Genomic DNA, 22,806 nt, shown 5'->3' on the forward strand with positions numbered 1-22,806 from the left:
TCTTCATATATTTTACAACTCTACTGCCAAACCATTTCTACTGACTACTTTTACCTTCCTCCCCTTTTGTTCACCACTTTGATGGTGTAAGAACTTTGCTACCCTACAATGTTATTTTTACTAGGTATTTGTCACATGGGAACAGATACATTTACATTTTAAATTCAAACCTTTCACACTACTTTGCATGCAATTTAATAGTAGAATTGCAGGGAAGAACTACTGAAAGATGATGCCAACATCCATTTACTCATCCATTAAAGCCTATCAAATATCAAAAGCCAAGTCAACTGCTGAATTGTATTTCATGTACCTTCACTGCTTGCAGTGTTCCTCACACAGGTTTATTATAAAGCGGTGTTAAATGTGCCCAGCAGGCTAAGCTATCTCTTCTCGCATGACAAGGAGAAGTTCAGTTGCCCAGTGGCAGTACAAAGGTGGAAGATTATCTACAGAACTATGTATGGGGAGGCACCTTAGATCTGGGGGAATGGAATCCCTCCTCCAGGGGGCATTATCTATTTTGAAAACAGCAAGCAGATGTTTATGGAGTTACCAGGCCTTTAACACCAGCTTTGCCCATATGGCAGTTTGATCTACCCTAAATACCTTTATTTGTTCACTTACCCTGCCACCTGCAATCTGTTTCATTTACTTCAGTTTTACAGGAAGCAGCATTCTCCTCCTTCGCCTCATTATCACCAGAGTTACATCATGTTTCATGTCCCATTTCTCACTTTGTTTATCAGAGCTCTTCCCATCTTGTTCAGCTCTGCTATTTGATAGTCCTTCAAACAAAAATTGGTATCATTAGTGTCCAATACTGTTGCTTTTTTATGCAAGTGATGAAGCTCAGCTAGCCATAACCAAACCCTAAAGAACTCAATATAAAAATTTACTTTGACATAGGTGTTACCATTATACACTCATGAATTGTAACACTCCAGATGCCAACGCACATGGACAGACATAGCAATGTAACTTGCTCTAAAGCAATGGTATGTTTTTGACAGCCTCTGCTTTAAAGATAAACTTTTATGGATAACAACAGATATACTTCTCTTTTTATGGTACAAGAATGCAAGTCTGAAGTATTCCCAGGAAATCTAGCAGAATTACTGAGATTTACTTTTGTTTTTCTGACAGCAAATTCATCCCTGAGACTTTGGAAACAACTAGAGTATTCACATGTAGATTTGAAATGACTTCCCTATTTCAGAAAGCCAAGAATGCCCTTATTATTAACTTAATCTTCTCCACTGACTTTTATGTTATTTCTCTGGGCTACTGCGTAGTACCACACTGTGGTAACAAAAGATGATACCTTTTGTCTGGTCTAGTTCTTGGGTCACCTGTATTCAGCCCGTTCAAGAAAGTGAAAGGGCTGCTGCTCAAAGCATACACTGAATATTGAAGCACATAAAGGGGTTTTGGTGACTGCTTCTCAGGACTCAGCAGTAAAAAGCTTTGTGCACCCAGCTTTTAAGATAGACTTGGAGAGAATTAAAGAAAAGCAGGGCAGTATAATCTACACAAACCCCTATGCTGCCAGAGGGTCTAGAAAAGAGGCTGATTCCAGGGAAAAAAAATAGTCCTCCCCAGCACGCTTAGCTAGACCTGCACGACACTTCAGTTCATACTGTAGAAGGAGATAAAGATGGTCAAACTCAATTCAACTGTTGCAAGAATGACATTTTTTACTGTTACCGTGTTTCATTCCAGCATTGGATTTTGTTGTGCCAGGGTGGAAATGCATCCCTCCAAAAGCAGAGTATCCATATGAAGGATAACTGAACCCTAAAGAAAGGAAAGAGATGAAGAATTAGTAGAATTTCACCCTAAAACAATGAAAACAGACTGAAGGTGAACTCTTCCCCATCCTTTCAAAAATCCAAAAAAATTCTAGACGGTTGGCTAGTGACACTCTCTATCCCAACATCCATAAGGCCACACCAAATGTATTATCACTAGTACACTTCATCTGAAACTCAACTAAGACCTCACAAGCTACCTCTACGCTTTTGAATCTCTGTGACTACAACAGATTTGTATTCTGGTGTTATGTTACAGATGTGCTGTTAGCAATGCAGATAACAATTTGAAAACTGGTGCTCTGTCCCCTGCTCTAAAAAAAGGGTTGCAGATGGCATTTGCTCATCTACAGGTTTTTAATGCCCTGCTGCAAGAAACAAAAGCAAGGGTCTTATGATCCTGCATCTCAGGTATGCTCTGGCTTCAAAAGATAAGAGCACAGCAGAAAATTTACTAAATAGCACCTCAAATTTTTTAATAGTTCTTTGAACTAGCAGGGTTAGTTTGCCAAATTCCACTCCTGGTCCCAGAAATAATTAAGAACTGATTTATTTTTAAGCATCCAAGATGGTACTTATCTGAGCTTTCTCATGAATTTTAGCACTTTTGAGGCCCTAGGAAGCAACAAAGCTAAGGTATGATGGATTCCTAACTCAGACTCCCTCAAGTAGAAACATATTATCTGTGACTTAAAGCTTCAAGGAAGAGGGGGAAAAAAAAAACCAGTCACCATGAGCCTTACATTCAAGTAGGAAGGCCAACAGAGCCAAAGAAATATTTTGAAAACAAGGAGACGTTGGACTGAAATGAGTAATGCTGGTACAAAGACAGGAGAGTCAGATCTTATCTACTTAGGAGATTAAATCCTCATCACATTTTAAAAATCAGTATAAACCTCTGTCCTGCTCTCAAAATAGACCCCCTTCCCCTCTCTGTCCAAAACTGCTGCCTTACCAGAGCCAGCACCGCCACCTCCCCCTCCATACATGCCACCGCCTCCCGCGCCGTTGCCTCCACCATAGCCATCAGAGAAATTTGGCATGAGTTTCTGTCGTTTCCTTTGCACTTCTTCTTTATCTGGGTTAGAAGGAATAGATAGGATAAGGAGTGACTCTTACTGGTGGCCACGCACAGAAAACATTACTAAAGTTTGCTAGTTTATAAAGGAAAATGTAGAGTGCCGTAGAAGAGTCAACTCTCTTCTGGCTCCAAACAACAGAACAACTTTGCATGAGAATTCCTGTGAGAATCGAGCTAGCACCAAGTACCCAGCCAGAGCAGCAGTATCGCTCGGGCACCCCTGGTCTCTTCAGATACATCAGGTGCCTTGTGATCAGACTGGGAGGGAAATGTGCAGAGATATCTTAGGGGGCTCAGAGTTTCCTTCAAAAGCATCTCGTGTACTTAGAGCCCTGGAAATCAGTGGTCCTAAAATTCTTCTATGTCTAAGCCAAGTCATAAACCAGCACAAGCACACTGAACCACAAACTTGTTCAAGAAAATTTGCCTTTGGGGAATATAAGCACAGGCTCTTCTACTAAGCAAATCTACTTCAGGAATGGACCTGGATCAAAGGGTCAGCAAATCGCACGGCTCTTTGATCTCCAACAGTGCAGAGTACCTGCAGTGCCCTTTGAACTTTCGTTTAAGGGTAAGGATGGCAAAAAATGGTGAAAACAATGTTTGCTTGAAATGATTCATCTAAAGTATCAGAAAACCCACCAGAATAAAGATAGCTTATTTTCAGGCAGGACGTAATACTGTCAAACCATGCTGAGCAGCAGTAGAAAAAAAGCCTAAGTATTTTATGGTATAAGTATAATACTTAGCCCCCCTGGAAAGCAAAACACAAAGATTTAAAAGAAGTATCCCAGTGACTAGGGAAAGTGAAAATATCATGACCAGAGCTACAAAAATAGGGACACAAACATTACAGGGGTTAAAATCCAGTAGAACTGTTGAGGAAAGAACAAAATACCCTTCCTTAATTAAATGATCTAGTAGTTTCCAACAGCCACATGACAAAAAGAAATTTCATGCACAGGCACATCAGTCAGTGCATCAGATGAGACAGCTGAATGCATGAAACCATATACGGAAAAATACAAGCGCATTATTTCCAGGCATACATGATCTGTAAGTATGTATGCATGCACCAGGCATACTCACACTGATGAGGAGAGAAAACTCTAGAGAGCAATCTAGTCAGAGAAACAAACAAAAAATCCACATACACATATCTAAGTTTGTGTGAACACTTGCAACAAGGCAAAAACACAGTCCCTAAATGGTAATTTCATGATTAGGTTGTGTAGGGGATCCAAAAATGCACATAACATTAATTTTACTTCATTAAGAGGCACACAAAAGAGGTTTGCTTCAAATTTGGCAACTTTGCTGTGCGGGTCTACATTTCACTTTCCATAAAACATGTGCAAGAGATTCCCAAAATTGTTACCAATACAAAATCCTCTAGCAACTCTGGAATTTTTTTGTGAACGCATGCTTTCTGCTGCTTTATTATAATAGGCATAAAGTAGGTTCACTTGGACATCAACCACCACCCCTCTCTCCTCAGCTGTCCTTAGTTCATTGCCCCTGACGCACAGGTATTTTAGAGTTTGACAAGGTATTGATTTTAATGCAGCTCTAAGCTAGGTGCTGAAAACATGCAAGATTAGGACTTAATAGTGTAACCTGCAGGCAGGCAAACTGTTATGCAGAAAGATTATTGTCTTAGTACAATGAAACACCAGTTCTGACTTGGGCCTCAAGGCATTTCCATATCATGAACATTATTGATATTTAAAAACCATGATTGCTGCTGCCATTCCCGACAAACATCTCAAATGTAGACTTTAAAGGTTATAGATCTGCTAGTTAAACTTCTTTTCACTAACAACTTAGGAAGCAGGTCTGATGCCAACTATTTTCTACTTCTGCTAAACAACTAACATTTTAACACAAGAGACTGAAACAGCACTTTCCCTGCTCTCACAAGAACTGTCTTGGGCTTATTTAACTAGTATAGGCAATTGGAAAATTCAAAAACGTCAGTGATATGGTGAGGCATGATGGTAAAAGGAGAGAACTGCAAAATACGTACTTTTTCCACCAGATACCAACCAGTTTAAGGTTTCATCTGAAAGTACTGACAGTAAAATGTCCTCAGATATTATTTTGCAGAAACTCAGAGGAAGAGAGTGCCATCTACTGTATGGACAGGCATGCGGGCATTTAGGAAACATGCAGGGAGTAAGCCTCACTAGGAAAAAGCTCATGGATTTAACAGTCCAACAAAAAAATGACAAACGCATTACAGAGCTACCACTTTCCATATTAGCTCTGCACAAAACAAGAAGGCAAATACCCTATTTTCTAAAAATAACCACTACAAAAAAAAAAATCTCTTCCAAGAAGTCCTATCTTATTAAAAACATTCCTAAGGACCCTGCAGTTTCTGTTTCCAATATATAAAACTGGTTTAATGAATTACCTTTGATTTCCGGATAGTAGAGAAAAGGCTTTGGTTCGCTTGTTTCTAGATCAGATTTCCTACGCAGTTGTACAAATACAGATGCTGGCTTTGTGATATTGACATCTCGATACTTGGGTGTTTTGAACACAATAGCAAACTGTGAAGGAAACAATGATAAGCAACTTTGACAACTTTGCTTTTACAATTTCTATTATTTTGTAGGAGCTGGTTCACAGCTTGGGAGGCAAAAATTCTTAGCAAAATCTGCTACAATAATAGACTTCCATTTTAATTTTCAGTTGCACTTTTGAGTTGGAGTCCTAAAGCCTTTTGTGAAAGGCAGAACTGCCATGCGAAGTATCACCACAACACATATGTTAGTACTGCATTGTTTGTCCACTCATCATTCAGCATCTATTCTGTGGCTTTCTCAGTGTGTTCACAGGACCTCTGAGAGCTTTTTACATACCCTATCCCAATTTACACTGGTCCACGTTAAAGCAATGGGTCCGTCTCCCAATTCCCTTGCACTGTATTCGTAACCTGCCTAATTACCTAATGCAAGTCTTTAAAGAACAGTTAAGATTGTATTATTATTAAGAAGTTAACAACAAAAGAAGAGGTTAGTAGGGGATACAGATGCTTTCACCTAATTTACTAATTGTAATATAATCCTAGTTTACAGAGATGAGAAAAATCATTAACAAATGACAAATGCTCTGTTTCTTACCTGTCTATGTACATCTGTAGGAGAAAAGTCTCCAAAGCCTTCCCACATACCTCCATTCTCATCCTCTTCATAGAAACGTATTTGGATATCATCTGCGAAGAGTGAAAAAAACACTCTTCAGGATGTTTGTGCATTTGTTTAACCTTTGGCAAAATTTATTTCAGATAAAAATCAACATGGTTATGTTTTGGCTGGATGATAATATTACATGAATAATACATGAATTCTCTTTATCCATTTTATTAAATCATCATAAATAACCCATTTTTTACATCAGTTTTAGATCAGCCTAATTCTAATGACTTCACTGAAGTTGCTCTCTATTTACTGAGCAGTAAAAGGAGAACTAGGTTCACTACCTCTTCCTATTCTAGGGCTATAAAACATTCCAGAGGAGCTTTATTTGGAACAAACATGTAGGGAGGGGAGAACTTGAAGTGTGAAACGTAGAAACCACTCTCTCTCCTCTAACAGTTTCAGTTCAAAAAACTGTAGCAAAACCTGAAGTGCCAGGGTTCGAGTTCCGCTTGCTGCTGGCAGAGTGCCACTTTGGAGCTGCAGCTCAGAGAGGCGGCAAGGGTGTGAGCAAGCGGCATGTCAGCAGTGATCCCTCACCCCCAAACACAGCACGGGCCAGAAACATGAGATTTGGCTTCTGCTCCTCTAAACAAATTTTCTTTCATTCTCTTTGTATTTATTTATTTATATTGTTTGGAGAAGCTAGGAAATATCACACTAACATGTTCCTTCCCCAGCTCTCCTGGTGAGAAAAAAATAGAAAAAGCCGATTCTCTCTTAGGGTGACTGACGCAGGACAGACTTTTGGAGCAGACAGACTGCTTCCTCTGATCCACCACCTGCTAGTCTCAAGACTGTGAACCACCACTTCCAGTCCTGCTGTCCTGCATGCTCAAGTTCCTTCAGGCAGGAGATTTCTGAGAGCAATGAGGTCAGGGGAAACCCCGATCCGGCCAAGGGGAAACCCCACCTCAGGGCTTCCACTGAGTCAGACATTTATTTATTTATTTAGCACACAAGAGTTATGTTTCATCTCAGCCCTTCTGATAGCAGAGGATATATACACTACTGACGGAAAAGTTTTTTCAAAGTCCCTAAAAGCCCCCAAAGCCCTCTTCTTTCCTAAGTGGTAGAATAACATTTGCAATAAAGAGAGGTGGAAAAGGACAGCCTGTATTAACAGAAAATGTCAGCATGATTTTATAGACACGTGCAGGGACTGATTCCAAACAGGTGAGAACAGGGTACCCGCTCCACCATGCAGTCTACACCAGGGAGTCCCAGGTATTACTTACAGCTGAAAAATGCAAAGGATTTCCCTCACTCCCATTTTTTTCTTTTTAGTTCATCCCAATACTACAACCAACCACATTAACCATTATCTTCCTATTCAAAACCAAAGCATTCAAATCCACACTGCCCAATCCTGGCACATTCAAAGCCATGAGCAGAACGTACCAAAACGAGTCTGAGAGAAGTATCTATTTACACCGAGTATCTCTTATCATTAGCATATACATAAAAATGAAGTTACTAGCAGCACTGCTGAACACATTCAGTTCCCATCGGTGGTTAGCAAAGAATGCTCATATTTACTCTTTATAATTAGGAACTTAATAATAAATCAGAAACTTCAGAATAATTCAGAGCAGGTGTTGGTAAATGGAGTCAAACAGCACCCAGGACCCACCACCCACAAAAAGCCCAGAATATGGGCAAGGGCAGAAATTTGAGAAGAACAAAGATGATTACATGGTCTCTGCAGAGGCAACACAAACTGAATTTGCCTTGCAACAGACTATTTTGATTTACTCATTTTCTGGACTGCTGGCCTGACTTCCAGAAAGGCTGAGTGCTTACTAATCCTGCTGCGCTATCAGAGCAGGAGAATACTAACGCAGCACAGCAGGCTTCATGGGTACTCCAGATGAACACCCCGGTGTGCCTTACAATAGTCGGGATGCTTACCTTTCTGAACCTTGTCACAGAGGAGGTAAATCTCTTCCCCTCCTGTTACACACCCTGCTGTTCTGTCCATTCTTACAATTTTTAAGTTGGAGGCGTTGGGAGCTTCTATTGAAAGGAAAGATTAAAAAAACCGCTTACTTTCATATCAGTTTTAGATTTCAAAAAAACCCAAACACAGCAGACACAAATGCAGTAGAAAGACAAGCCTCCACTACAACCTACCTAAATTTATCTATGTTTTTTTAAACATGAATAAATCAACAGTTTTTCATCTGAAAGGCATAATCTTGTATTCTCTCAGCTTTGACTGAACTGTGAACTATAAAATAAGGCCCTGGCCATGCCAGCACAATTGATGCACTAGTAAAGTAGCACAGCAGTGAATTGCATCAAGCACTCTGCACTAGTACCAACTTTATGACAAGAGCACATTACAAGAGAACAGAATTTTTTTCTTCCCTGCTTCCTTGACAGCGTGACACTCTTGAGAGCTGTTCCCAGTATCTCACTATTTGCATGCAGTATGCAATGCTTTGCTCTATACTGTGGCTTACTTGAAAGCATTGACAGTCCTTAGCCAACAACAACTGTGATCAAAAAGTCCACCTCCATGGATCTAGTAGAGGCATCAATGGATACCTATCGGTCTTCAATACAGAACTATCATCTGATAAGTAAAAGCAGCTGTGATAGACAGTTATGCTACCACAAGCTGTGTCTGTTCTGTGGAAGAGGCTTGAACGGTGCCAATGAGGCATTAGGTATTAGAGAAAAACAAAACCCGAGAAATATCTTTTGGAACTAAAACCCAAGAAATAACTTTTGGAACTAACAACCAAGAATTCACCTTGAGAGCTCAGAAACTAGTAACTGACATCTATGTAGCCACTTAAAACAGCAGAAATGTGCATACAAAATTTCCCCTCTATTCATCTCCTTAGTTGGAGTCAAGATTTTGATGGTCAGATTCCAAGGGATAGGATGACTTTGTTTTATATGTATCGCTTGATACATGCTCTACCTCTGTTGATGCTTTGCCCTCCTCCTCCTCTTTGCTTTAAAAATACTCTCTATTGTTACGCAGGTGTGAGACAGAGTAATGAAAACAAATGGAATCTGTAATTGTTTCTTATGAAAATCAAGATTCCTTAAAGACATTGCTTGGTAAATCACCTCAGCCTCCACATGAAAAGTCTGTGTTTTCTCATTCAGAAAACACAGGTCATGTGTGCCGTAAGAACAGCTGACATCAAGTTTTTTTCACTCAGTGAATATACGCAAAATGGCTGTGCTACATCACTACATTTCCCCAATTAATAGCAAGCAGCAGACTATATTAGAACAGTTGCATTTAATACTTTTTCTTCTAGACTTTGTCCTTAAAAAGTGATGATATAGACATGACTGTTGCACAAAGAAAAAAAAATGGTCTGAGTCATGACAGAATGACTATGAGAAACATGGTAATCCACAGCTAAGGGGGGAAAACTCAGGCAGCAGAAAGGGTTCAGGTAAGATGAGTAAGTAGAAGCCAAAAGCACAAGGGAAAACATGAAGTGAAAAAGATTCAGTTAGAAAAAAGACAAGTAGAGGGATGAAACAGAAGTATAAAAAATACTGACAGGTCTGAAGGAAATGGATTGAGAACTCTGGTTGCGTTAAACTCACAAAAAAAGGACTAGCAGATGGCCAGCAAAACTGAAAGGTGTCATATTCTCAACAAGACTGAAGCAAAGTAATTTTTTTCCTCATATCTTGCATGACAAGGCTTTGTGGTAGAAAGCAACTGGAAACTTTGCAAAATTCAAGCACTTCTTATGAATATAACAAGAATTTACAAAATCCTCATAATCAAAATGGCAGGATTAAACATGCCAACAGCAAAATAAAATCTTCCTTTATGGCTTACATCACCATCTATTAAAAACCAGAATGATACCATGTGTACTTGGACAGATATGGGGCCAATTATCTATGGGCTACTTACTTGTTACTGATCAAATAACAGGCAAGCAGCAGGGCTAGCTGGGTCTATGTATGGCAATATCTACATATCATTTTTGTATGTACAAAAGCTTGCCCCTTATTAGAAAAGTAATTAAAGCCAAATATACTTACTGCTGTCATATATTGCATCTGATATAACAGGATCAAGTTTCCGTGTGAAACTACCATTACTGTCAGGGAGAAAGGCTGTAAACATAAGACGCACCACACTGAGATCCATTTCTTTAGTCTGCTGTACTGCTGCCTGACGAATAATTTCTCTTTCTCGTTCTAGAATCAGTAAGTAGACAGATGAATTAACACAATAATAAAACAGAGATAGCATTTTTCAAAAATTACTATCAAAAGGCACCAATATCAAGGAAAAGTTTCCCTTTTCATTTAGTATCCATTGGCTTCTCTCTTTTTAATCAGAGCGGAGCAGCTAGTCACAATATACTGCATTCATCTTGTAGTTTGTGCATCAGATTTTATTTAAGATAAGGTATGTAACTAAGAGAAATACAGAAAATTACTATTTTCTGCTCTCAATTTATAAAGGTTGTGAAAAGGACAAAGGCCACCGCTAAGACATTTCAATGCCTCTATACAGTGCCTGAAAGCAACATGGACCACAGGTTTTACAGGGATATGGGTGAAATGCAGCTGAATGAAACAGGTAATCTCAAAAGAAGGTCCCCAAGTTACTTAAGGATATCATGTCTTGCAGCAATAATGCAAAATGACTCTATTTATCTATATATCTATTATCAATGAAATATAGGTGCAGAGGTGGGTACAGGCAGCTATGGAAGGATGTCGCTCCATTCTCATGCGTGTGTTGACAGCAAAGACTTTCTTTCAGATTTCTTACAACATGGTAACAACACACCACCTCTTAAAGCACACAGCCACAAGCTGTTTTCCTACCCAAGGCCTTTTTCTGACCAAGAACCTGTGTTTTCAGAAGCTAAACCTGTTTTTAGTAAAACACCTATTAAAACCGGGCCATCATTTCTACATACCAGTTAGCTGTCTGTCTCCACATCCTTCTGCCTGCAGATAGCCAAGTTCAGGATGCACCAGGAGTCCCGGGTTGTATCCTTTTTTGCAAGCATCGATCATGCGTGTTTCCAGAGTTTCAAACACTTTCTTCTTTGTGACATGAAGTATTCCAAGATTTGCAAACCTGCCGAATTTTTAACAAGGGAAGTATTTTCTTAATGCTTTATGCTAAACCTGCAGCAGGCAGTCTCTCTCTTACCAGAGGCAGCTACACAACTGAAGTTGATGGGAAGACTCTGTAGGTTTACTCAAGCACTATTAATTCTTGAGGGCAAATTTGCCAGCACGAAAAATTCAGCCAAGCTTACAAAACACATAAAACGTGCACCACCGTATGGCAGCAATCGTATGGGTGCACGGGATTTTCCCGTGCCGTAAGCAGTAATCTATTAGGTTTCAGACTTGCACTGTAGAAGCTACTTACAAAACATTTGAAATTTGATTGTCACACTTTGTTTGCTCTGTCTTGGCAATAACATTAGTATGTCATCCTATATGGCTGTTATGCAGAGCAACTGCTCAGAATAAGCTCCATCCATTCAAAATGGTTTGGAGAGCAAGCCAAGCAGCTAACAAGAGCACAACATTTTCCAAAGGAAATGTTTTAAGCAAGGTTTTGGACATTCAGCAAGACACCTCAGGTATCTATTTGACTAAAAACTTCCATAATACAAAATCTGCTTTTGTAAAAATCTCCTGGCACATTTAAAAATCAATTATATCTGGAAGTACGAAAACAAGACAATAACTCAATTTTCATGTGGGTCAATTGAGGATAGGAAAGCTGTTTCTAAACATCTGATGAAAAACAAGACAGGTTAGGAAATGAGCCAAACTTTTCAAGATGAAAAGGAGCATTTCAAATAAAGCTATTTAAATTGTTCTGCTTGGTAGAGTTAGTGCACTGGGCTTGGACATCAAAAGTTACAGTTTAAAAGAATCTCTCTCTCCCAACCTTCTCAGCTTTTTAAACTTCATCTTCTTCACCAACAAAGACATTCTTGAGATCACAGAACTAAAACTCACAGCCAGCATGAAACCTGATCTAAGCCTGAAAACGTAGACAGGAGCCTCACTCCATTTACTGATATAAACAATTATTCTTTCAAATTAAACAAGAACAGACCAACTACAATTTCACTATAGCCTTACTGCTTTAAACTTAAAAAGTTTGACTCATTTAATATTTTCATGTTTATACGTGTCTTGAACTAATTTGAAATTTACTAACCCTATTTTCTTAACGCTTTTCTCTTCAGAATATTCCAATTGGCAGATTTCAGCAAAAGTAAAATATCGATCAAAATGGTAACAGTAGCTTTTCTTCAGTAATTTTACAGTCCCTTCTCTTTGACCAAAAGTACCTACATTTTAAAGAACGGGCTTACAATACAAATTTGGACTGCAAACCAAGAGACTGAAACTCTACAAATTCCAAGTGAAAATTACGTGCTTAAGCCTATTTAGCTTGCTTAGGGCAAATTCTACAAAGGTAAACAGAAACCCCACTTTTTTTTTTTCTATTTAAGGTACAAACAAAACAGATCAGAGGGGGAAGACTAGTGCTCCACTTAGCTGCCTCTTAGCAGTATGTTTGTACTGCTTCTAACAGCATTTATACTCCCTCAGTCCAGCTTTACAAATGAGTTGACAGACTTACCCTACAACCATATCTTTAGGTCCTGCATTAACCGTGCATACTCCATCTTCACAAAATTTACCCACCAAGCTGTGAGCATGTAAGTGGACATATTTCCCATTAGTAACTAACTGGACGATTACTTTTGCAGGTCCAACGTAATTGCAGATCTGTAAATAAAGAAACATGGGGTTGTTTGGGTTTTATTAATGGAGCAAGTAATGATTCCAGGCGAGTATTTTCTGTCAGCTAAGTACAGTCAAGCTTACATAGGAGAAATGTGTATGCATTTTCTCATGAAATACAAATGACAAACTAACTGCACCAGTTTGTCACAAAGAAAAGCCAACACTTTTTCTGTAATTAAACTTGACATACAAATGGCAGGAGTAGTGGCTAAAAAAATTAAGAAATAAGAATAAGGAAAGCAACGTTCTGTTTCCCAAACCATGAATGTCAGTTTTACATTCTGGCCAGTTACTCCACATTGCTCTCCTTAAATTTAAATTAGTACATTAGTACAGTGAATTCACAATAAATACTGTTACATGTCAAGAAGCATACAGAAAATGTACATATTTAACAAAAAAACCTGCATTATTTTGCCCAATTTGAAAACACTTAAAAAATTCTTTTTAAATATTACAATTGTTTTAAAACTTTTTAACCTCATTACAATGACTCTTCAGGTAGAGATTTTAAAGTGAATTAATTTTATGTTCATAGGTATTTTTTTAGTTCAATATGATACATCAACACACATTACCCAGTCCAGTAAATATTTCCCTTAAGCGTACATGAGGATATATGCTAAATCCCCAGCTAAGATTTTGCCGGATTGGAACTACGATAAACTGGGTGCCTTAGTATAGCCAGCTCTGGAGGACTACAAAGCTTTTTTTCCCTGTTGCAGTTTCTAATCACCATACATTTTTAATAGCTTTTAGAATTGTGATGCCAAGTAATGCCTCAAAAACAAACCTGAAATTACTAATAACATACTGTATCGATAAATTATTTGTTTCACATCTATTTATTCAGAACTTTATTTTCTTTCCTTACAAGTAATACTCTTCAATTACTGGTTACGCACCACTTTAAAATGATGCTGAACATAAAATTATCCCACTTTTAAAAAAGCAAACATTACCTTCCCTTCCAGTTCACTTAATTAACCCTTTTATCGAGGTTGAAGTTTCTTTCTCTCCTCCTCTAATTTTTCTTCTAATTTGCCTTCAGCAAAGTTCTTTGTATTACAGCAGCTTATAGATCTAATCAAGCAAGGTATTAAAGGATCACGATAAACATTAAAGTGATGAATCAGTGATGAACTGAATACTTAAGGTTACACCGTTGATAAAATGCTGATAACCAGGGATTGCCAGGATTTCACCACATTACTAAGTCCTGCTAGCTTCCTTCACTCCAGTTAACCCCTCTCTTGAACCCATTCCATCACAGCTGAAACACTCTGCATCTGTAAAACACTTGCCCTCCCCGTCTTCCTATTTACTGCTCAAAGCAGAAAAAATTCCAACCGTGAAAAAGCTGTTCCAGGAGGAACAGGTGTGCAAAAGTCCTCTCATTACTCACTGCCTGCTAGTTAACTGTGAAATACCGTATTAATGTGCATGTTACAAGCAGCAGTTTCTAAAACGCAAAACGTGGGGTACTCATGCTTCCTCCTGTTTCCAAACTGTAATCCCTCCTGGACTGAAACAATACAGAGATGCAGAATAACCACTGCTTCACCATTTCCACCATTTACCAGCAGTAAGAAAATGCAGAGATCCCTACGTAACTTTCACAAAATCACCTGAAAATAAAAATGGTGCTACATGTCACCACCACTACTACAATTAACTTTTCAAGCGGGGGGCTTTTTAAAAATTATTGTCATTTTATCCCTCACTAAACAAGCCTTTCCCTGCTATACATTTCCAGCACATCTATAGCATTATATTCATTATGAGTAACTTGCATGTTCTAGTTATACATCAGAAAAGTTCAAGAAAATCCTTCATCAGCTGTAGAAACCACAGTGAAACTGTAGGTAGGACTGCTGCACGTCAAGGACTTTCCAGCCTCTGAAAGCAGAACATACAACTGCAGCGGTAACCAGATTGCAATCTCCCCCTGTTACTCAGCTCAGCATGATCTTTGTAGTCTCTCTCGGGGGAAAAACAAGAGAGTTTTTAAAACGTAATACCTTATGTAGGTCATAAGGCAAGAAAGGACTATTTTTGTCATCCAGTCTGATGTCCCATGCTGCAAAGGCTACAGAATGTCCCTGAACTGTTTCCTACCTGTATTTCTTATAGACAGACTTTCCCACTTGATTCTGAGACATCCAAGTTACCTTGGTGCCCAGCAAAACAGCCTCAGTGGTTAAATATCCTTGTATATGATAAATTAAGTCTGAAATAATTTTTTAGTCTTTGAATCATTGATGCCACAATTTCAGAATAACTTAAGATTCATTCTCGCACTCATATACAAATAACTATCACCTTTTATGTAAGAACTTAAGAAACACTGGCAAAGGCATTAAAAGGTAGACGGTGTATTACAATACTGAATATCTATAGAAACCTAAGGACTATGGTGTTGACACAAAAACATATACTCAACGTGAGAGGGAGATAGCACGTGGGTGCTGTACTGCCCAAAATCGGAGCTGTGATCTCAAAAAACAGCTACTGAACTTCAAATTAAAGATAGGGGAGAAAAAAGAAAATAAGGAGTTCCTGGGAAGAGCATAGCTGTAATACTTGATTACATCCTGTACTGAAGCAGCATTCAATTGATCTAATCTGATAAAGCTAAAATGCTGCCGGCTCACATTTATCTGTTTGTTTGAGAGATTTGTCTGAGAGATTAAAAGGACCCTGTGAACTTGAAATTGAGTCAGTTTCAAAACAAGAGTTGAAAGTTTTTTCAGTTATTTCACATCCTTCTGCAATCCAGACCCCAGCCAATTTTTTAGTTTCTGAAACTTTACAAAAACTTTATAAGAACGTTTTCCTACTTCAAAGATGTTTTTTCCAGTTACTCTTACAAGCAAGAAGTGAAACCAACTGGTCAACAACAGAAAGCAAATGACGGAAAAGACCATGTCAAACCTACAGAGCTGGCAACTACCAAAGTGCCTGTTTCTCTTTCTAATGACTTTGTTATAGCAACTGTAACCCAGATCCTGCCTAAGTTTCAGTGTGTGGCTACTGCTGTCCTCAACATGTGCATACAAAAAATTCCACAGATGAGGCATTGCTCACTCTTTATAAACAGTGTGTTTTCACAGAGCAGCATCATTTCTTTTTTCAGTTGCTAGTTTAAGACAAAAATATTCAGATGTGGTAAGAATCGTTTAGGCAACTGAATAGTTACTTAGAGGTCTAAGAATAAGCAATGTAAAGCAACTTAAACCAACGGTGTCCTCTGAATGTAAGGTTACTCTCATACCAAAAATACAGAGTTAGGTGCTCTGCTTTAGGAGCCCAACTAAAGGGACTCAGTGCCCCATATTCAGCCAAATTAACTGTAGCAGTAAAAAGGACAAATCTCACTGAATTTGGCTTCGGATAAATTTGGTTTGGTACAGGTTTTTAAGAAGGGTGAAGATTTATAACAAAAGATCTGCTCAATCTTGCCTCATGTTTATTCCTTAATTCAACTGTTAAATGAATTCTTAACTTATAAGCAGCGATCTATCACTCTACAATTTAATTCCCACAGGGGGGGAAAAGCAAATATGCTGCTCCTTTCTTCACCAAGAAGGCTTGTCAACAAAATAACTTTCCTCATTTTCCATAAATGTCCCCCCTGAACTTGCTGTATGTACCGAAATCCCCGATTTCAATAAGAACGCTTATCTCCACATTGAGGTATAGCCCCAGGACATGACTGGATGGGCAGTTCTCCTGCTCGGGTACTTGGGTTCAGGAGGCTGCCTAACTGATGTGCAGTTTCAGTTCCCAAGCTGAACTGCACAATGTCCAAACTCATCGGCAGAGAAATGGTGCTCATTAGCTTGGGCACATATTTAGGATAGCCCCAGGACATGACTGGATGGGCAGTTCTCCTGCTCGGGTACTTGGGTTCAGGAGGCTGCCTAACTGATGTGCAGTTTCAGTTCCCAAGCTGAACTGCACAATGTCCAAACTCATCGGCAGAGAAATGGTGCTCATTAGCTTGGGCACATCCCTGAGCAATGGGTTACTCAGCCTCTGGGCAGGAGCTGATTTACATCCAGCTCACAGAGAATAGGCAACTTGAGTTTGCAGCCACCCATGTAGGTTTGCCCCCAAGGAGATGAAAATTCAGGACATTTCCTTCACACTGCTATTTTCAGCAAATTCTTTTCACACCCAAAACTGGATCAAGTACTTCAGCGTAAAATATCAACATGTTTACACTAACATCAGTACACAAGATCAGGACACATGGTAAATGTGTAAGGCAGCCAGTGGAAATTTTCTGCGCAAGTTTTCTCACAGTTTTTCAAATACATAAAACCAAACAAATAATGAATAAAAAATTAGATAGTGAAGTAAGTTGGTGACAGTAATAGACATTTGAGTTTTATTCTTTCTTCTCATACTATCAACTGCTTTTTACTCTGGACAAAAAGCTAAAGATGAATAAGCAGCTCAGGACCTTTGATTTCAACTGTTCTAGATAGTCAAATTTTCCAGTGTTGTGTTACTTACGCTAAGCAGGCGAAAATGAAATTTAAATGAAGAATTTTAGGTAGCTTTCTACTGTAATCATGAAACTTGTAATGAAATGTAACTTCATTATAACATATTCAGTATCTACAACTTCTCTCCTCTCCAGAACTACATGCAAGGTTATATAAAATCCTCTGAAAATGTAAGGTGTTTTGTACATGATATTAGGCTGCAAAGACAGGGTTAAACAAAGGAATGTAATTCCATAAACCATAAAGACTAATTAATCCCATTTTTTATATGCTAGAAAAATACGACTATTATCTAGACTCCATTTGTCATGATTATGCTGTTAAAACAAGTGGTTTTAAATCAATTCCACCTGACTGGCCAGTGCAGATTTGTCTTAAGTGTAACGAACTGCTACACTAACTCCTGACCTACACCATCTCCTAATATACTATACAGGAGGTGGTTAAATATGTAATTAACTACCGAAACATCTTGTTAGAGACATAGCAAAGTCTTCAGCACTCCAGCCTTTAAGTGAAAGATACATCTTGATGCATTCCAGCTCAGCTGCAAGTTAGGGACTAGGTACAGGGGGGGAAAAAAAAGGTGAAGTTGAACAGTCCACATTATGCAAGAGGTCATATCAGATAAATGCGTTTTCTTTTGGCCTTCAATCCTACAAAAACAGAGTATGGAGACTGCAGTGCTTTTTTGTGCACTAAAGATGTCTATTTTCAGGACATCCCATGGTAGCTACTGGTAAATTACATGAGCTTTCTGTGCAGAGCTGGCCAAGCAGAAGAGAGATCCTAATGTGAGCTGCACTGACCACACCATGGCCAAGGCTGTAAGATCTGTCAAAAAAACGCCTTTTACAGTACAGCCAAAGCTCATGCTACTGTCCTTTCACAGCACTGTGATCAACTAATAGAGGTTTTATGGTGATAGCCTTGGCACAAGAGTAAAAAGCAAACAAACAAACCCGAAACAAAATAAAAACCCACAAAGCAACAAAAAGCAACGATCTTCAGTTGTGCTCACCTCACTTATGACAAGGCAAGCACCCTTTGACAAAACACAGGAGACACTTACAGGAAAAGGTGTGAAACACTTCTGTCTTTACTGGCACCACTTGAATCAGGAACAGGCACCAACAAGCAATGGCCTTGAGGAATTTACTTGTTGTGTTCCCTTGCCAGCCTCTCCCAGCAGGTGTTGCCATGCGGGGATTTGTACTAGAAAAACCCCAGATGCACACAGTAGGACGAGAGGGAGGGAGGGGAAGGGACACACGTGTGTGTGGGGGAAGCTTTAAATGAAATTAAAATCTGATGATCAATGAAAACAGAAGGTTTGATGGAAAGCCAAAGAACATTTTCTTTCTAGTTTACTCACGGTGAAATTCCATTTCCTGTATAACTCCTTATTGCATATCTCCTTGTCATGCTATTGTGCAACTCATCACACCTTTATAAAGTATCATTTATTATTTATTATTATTATCAATACAGATTGGATTGGAATCCAAAGATCTGGCTAAATTGAGGTAGATTATTTTATGTCTGAACATACCAGTGAAATTTCATTCATTGGTTCATCATTACCATCACAATAGGAAAGGGAAAAGCAAGTAGATCCTTTGCCTGGGCTAGTAATTTTTCACAGGAGTTTTGCAAGGCTACATGAAATCAGCTTTCCCAGCCTCTTCTCAATTCACAAGACTAACACCCCAGGCTACCTCAGCCAATGTTGATTATTTTCCATTGAGTCATGCTCATACTGATTCATTATGGAGATGCAACAGTTCCAAACTCCAGCCTTTCTCAAGAACTGCAGAGCTACACACATACTGCAGAGAAATCTGAGGAGTGGCACACACCAAGACAGAGGCTGACTGCTTGCCACTCTTCCCTCCCCTTCTCTCCCCATAAAGGAGAGAGTAAGAGGTAACACCAGAATTAAAATGCATTAACCCTGCTCCTCACGAGACAATCTCTAGTGCAATAGTTCAAAGAAGTAAAGCAATACCAAGACTAAGACTTTCATTAAATTAAAAAAATACTAAAAAGACACAGTGTATCTTTTCCCCACTTCCACGGAAAAAGAATTTGCTGCAACAACCATAATCAAAGACAGTTCTTCTCTAATGCTAGAATGATTAATCACCACTTCATACTGTGCTAGCACAGAATGTTTCTTTGATCAAAAGCCTCGACTTTTTTCCTGGGAAAAAAGCCCCCCAAAACGTTCAGCTAACACCTGAACATAATGCTGTTCCTATTAAAATGAGAAGTTTTCCATTGACTTTACAGGAATTAAGCCCTTAACAACATAGTATCCTAGAGATATTTAGTAAGGAGCAATGTGAACAGAAAAAGAAGGAAAACTTGGTAAATAGCATCTTAGAGTGAAGTAGAATAACTGACCAGACTCGTGCTTTGCAGTATGCCAGAAGTGGAGTACCTGAGCAGCTCAGACCTTGCTTTATGCTAAAGCTGCACCTTAAAGAAGACCTCCATTAGTCTGCACAAGGGCAGTGAGATGGTAAGTGCAGGAAAGCTTACTGCTCAACTGCTGGCAGATAAATACGGTGCCAAAATAACTCCACAAATCTGCAGACAACTTCCTTTTCAAAATCAGTTACATTTTGAAAGTTGGGATGGAAATGCAGTCACTCATGAGTAATTTCACAGAAATTTATGTTGATATGCAGTAAGGTCCTATACACATACATATGGCACTTTGCATTCAGTTTGCAAAATTAATGATTGATGTACTTACTTTGACCTGAGGGTATGATTTTTTGTTCTTTTCACTAGAAGCACCAGGAAGTCCACCATGCGAAGGCCCTTCGCATACGTATCGGAAACGAAACCCCCTCTGTGGAAATAAAGGAAAAGAAACTTGAAAGCTGTTCAGAAACAAAACTAAAAAAAAAAATAAAAAAATTTAAAAAATAGCACATGCATGTGTGAGTGCACACACAGACACACAAAAAAAGACTTGCCCAATCAGCCTACCAACAGAACAGTTACAACTGTTCATCCCTGAAATTCTGTCTGAGTGCTGGCTGACAAAGTGCCACTGAACTGTAGCCCTGGAGAAACTGTTCTATTCTCACTCTTACACACAGCAGCAATCCGAAATTTTTCTTTCAGTAAGTGAAGATATTTTGTAGCAGAGATCTATTTATACTCTCCAAACAAGATAAAAATTAAAAGATAGAGAATGCAAGAGCAGATAACTCTTTCTCCCATGGTTGCTGCTAGGTAAAGAGAATTGAAGCCAATAATAATCAAGGAAGTCCAAAGCATCATAAAGAAAAGAACAGGGATGAAACAGAAATGCTGCTGCTTCCTTCTGGGAAGAGCATGTGAGAACTGCATCTCCAAGTGGAGTCCAGAAACAGCACAAAAGCTTCAGGGGACTTTGAATGGCTGGCTTTTCATCTCAGCTACATAGATGTCTGAATATACTTCAGGGAACTGCAGGATATTAGCAACTACTCTAGAGTACAGCTGTCCGTTTATTCCATTTTTATATGTAGGAAATAACATCCCCTTTACTTTACAGGGTAATCTATAAGGCACAAAAGATGCAACTCTTAAGCGAATGTATTTGGTAACTCTAATGTTACTTGACTTATAGGGCTCCCAGTGCCTGTCCAAACAGCACCAGTTAGTGTTGTATCCTTCATCAAGAGTCATTCAGCTTCTAATAATAGACAAGTCTGAATTCAAAGTCTGTATTAGCTGACAGTAAACAACACAATTGAAAAATTACTCTGTAATCATTACCTTCAATACCTATCTCACTAAAGCCTTTTCAGTTTAAAAACTTGTTTCCCAGGCAAATGGAAAGATCTGACTTTTATTCAGATACTGACCAGACAATCTAATTCACCCTTAAGCACGTCTTTGTGTTCCTATGGTGAAGTGAATGACCAAGTGTATTGCAAGTGAAGTGCCCGGCTATGACGAGCTTGAACTCAAGTTGTCCAAAAGGCAAAGCAACCTCTGCAGTCACAACGCATGAGATGACCCAGTCTCTGTTCATCTCTATGCCTTCAGTCCAACAGATCCAGCAGTAATCTGTGTGGCCCTCCCCTGTCTATTGCCCTTGCTATCCTAGCTATGTGTTCACACATATGGTCTTACTCCCCCCAGCTGTCTCTCTGGTCCAAATATGACCACAAGCACAGCACTGCTGATGGATCACCCTCATCGCCCTGTTATAAACCACTGCCCAGCTTGCCACATGGGTACTCCACTACAGGAGCTGCTTGCTGAGAAGTCATGCATGGAAACAATGGTTTCTCCTTAGGCACTGCACACTGTAGGCTCTGCCACAGGAAGACATGGCATGGCCTGATTTGGGATGAACTACAACAACAAGGAAGAGGCAGCATATTCTTCCAAGAGTTCACAGTACACTCCTGTTTCAACTGTGACCATGAAATATTCCTGTTCCTGGAGGGATGCCCAAGCACAGAAATTTCTTCGGTGTGTGGCTGGAACAAATGTTCTCTACCACCTCCTACAAGGAAGACTGGATCATGGCATGCTTCTGCAGAAGACCAAGCAGAGGATGGGACAGCTTTTAGTCACCCTGTCTACTTAACAGCTCCATAAGGTAGGATCTTATGCAGCTGACTGGGAGAGGCAGGAAAGGGGTCTCCATACTGTAATAGCGTAAGGAGCAATAGTTGTAATTGCTGATGCCACCAGCTAAAGGGGAACAATAAATACCCTGGCATACCTCAGAGTGGCCTTCACCCAGCAATTACTTTGTACATCAGTTGCATGAAATCTAAACCATGCATTGGAATGACTTTCATACTGTCAGAGGAGCATAAGTGAGTGTTTGCTACACAGTCACAAAGAAAGCTGCATTCAATCATTTATCTTAATTTTTCTTGGGTTATTCAAAACAGCCAACTGTGATGGGAGGAATCTCAAATGACAACAGAATTTCTTTATGATGACAAAGCACAAGTCAAAAGTTCCTGTAACTTGAGAACAGAATGAAATGTTTTTGGTTTTTTTCATGTGTTTCAAGAAACATGAAACAAATTCTAAAAATCTTCCATGTTTGGTCTAATCATTCATATTTCAAAATACATGGGGTACTGTAAGAGTCACTTTTCAGATGAAGAGCCTATACTTAGCAAGACTTTTTTTTAAAACCCTCAGGGTTTTTTTGTCTTATGACACTTCCAGAGAGACATAAAGATGAAAACAGAACAAAACAGGAAACGATTTAAACTACAAAAGTGAGAGGGAAAAACTGCTCGTGATTAAGTGCCGTATTTATTATGAGAATTCAACCTCTTCAACATTCTTTTTTTCTCATCTTAAGTTGTAATTTTATTCAAAGCTGAATATAGTGACATAGCTACCTTGAAGATTTTTAAAATGTAGTGGTGTTC

At 39.0% G+C, this 22,806-nt stretch overlaps 1 protein-coding gene across 1 annotated transcript in view; it reads right to left on the reverse strand.

Moving 5' to 3' along the window:
* Positions 1-22,806, reverse strand: part of NFKB1 (nuclear factor kappa B subunit 1) — a 50,282-nt gene that overhangs the window by 5,835 nt on the left and 21,641 nt on the right. The window contains 11 exon segments of the mRNA XM_035890332.1: positions 628-708; positions 711-788; positions 1,708-1,797; positions 2,767-2,889; positions 5,309-5,447; positions 6,021-6,112; positions 8,007-8,111; positions 10,125-10,283; positions 11,018-11,181; positions 12,718-12,866; positions 20,160-20,258. Of these exon segments, the coding sequence (XP_035746225.1) occupies positions 628-708; positions 711-788; positions 1,708-1,797; positions 2,767-2,889; positions 5,309-5,447; positions 6,021-6,112; positions 8,007-8,111; positions 10,125-10,283; positions 11,018-11,181; positions 12,718-12,866; positions 20,160-20,258 (1,279 nt within the window).

Source organism: Egretta garzetta, unplaced genomic scaffold (assembly GCF_000687185.1).
Source record: "Egretta garzetta isolate BGI_Z169 unplaced genomic scaffold, ASM68718v1 scaffold72, whole genome shotgun sequence".
NCBI classification, from domain to species: domain Eukaryota; kingdom Metazoa; phylum Chordata; class Aves; order Pelecaniformes; family Ardeidae; genus Egretta; species Egretta garzetta.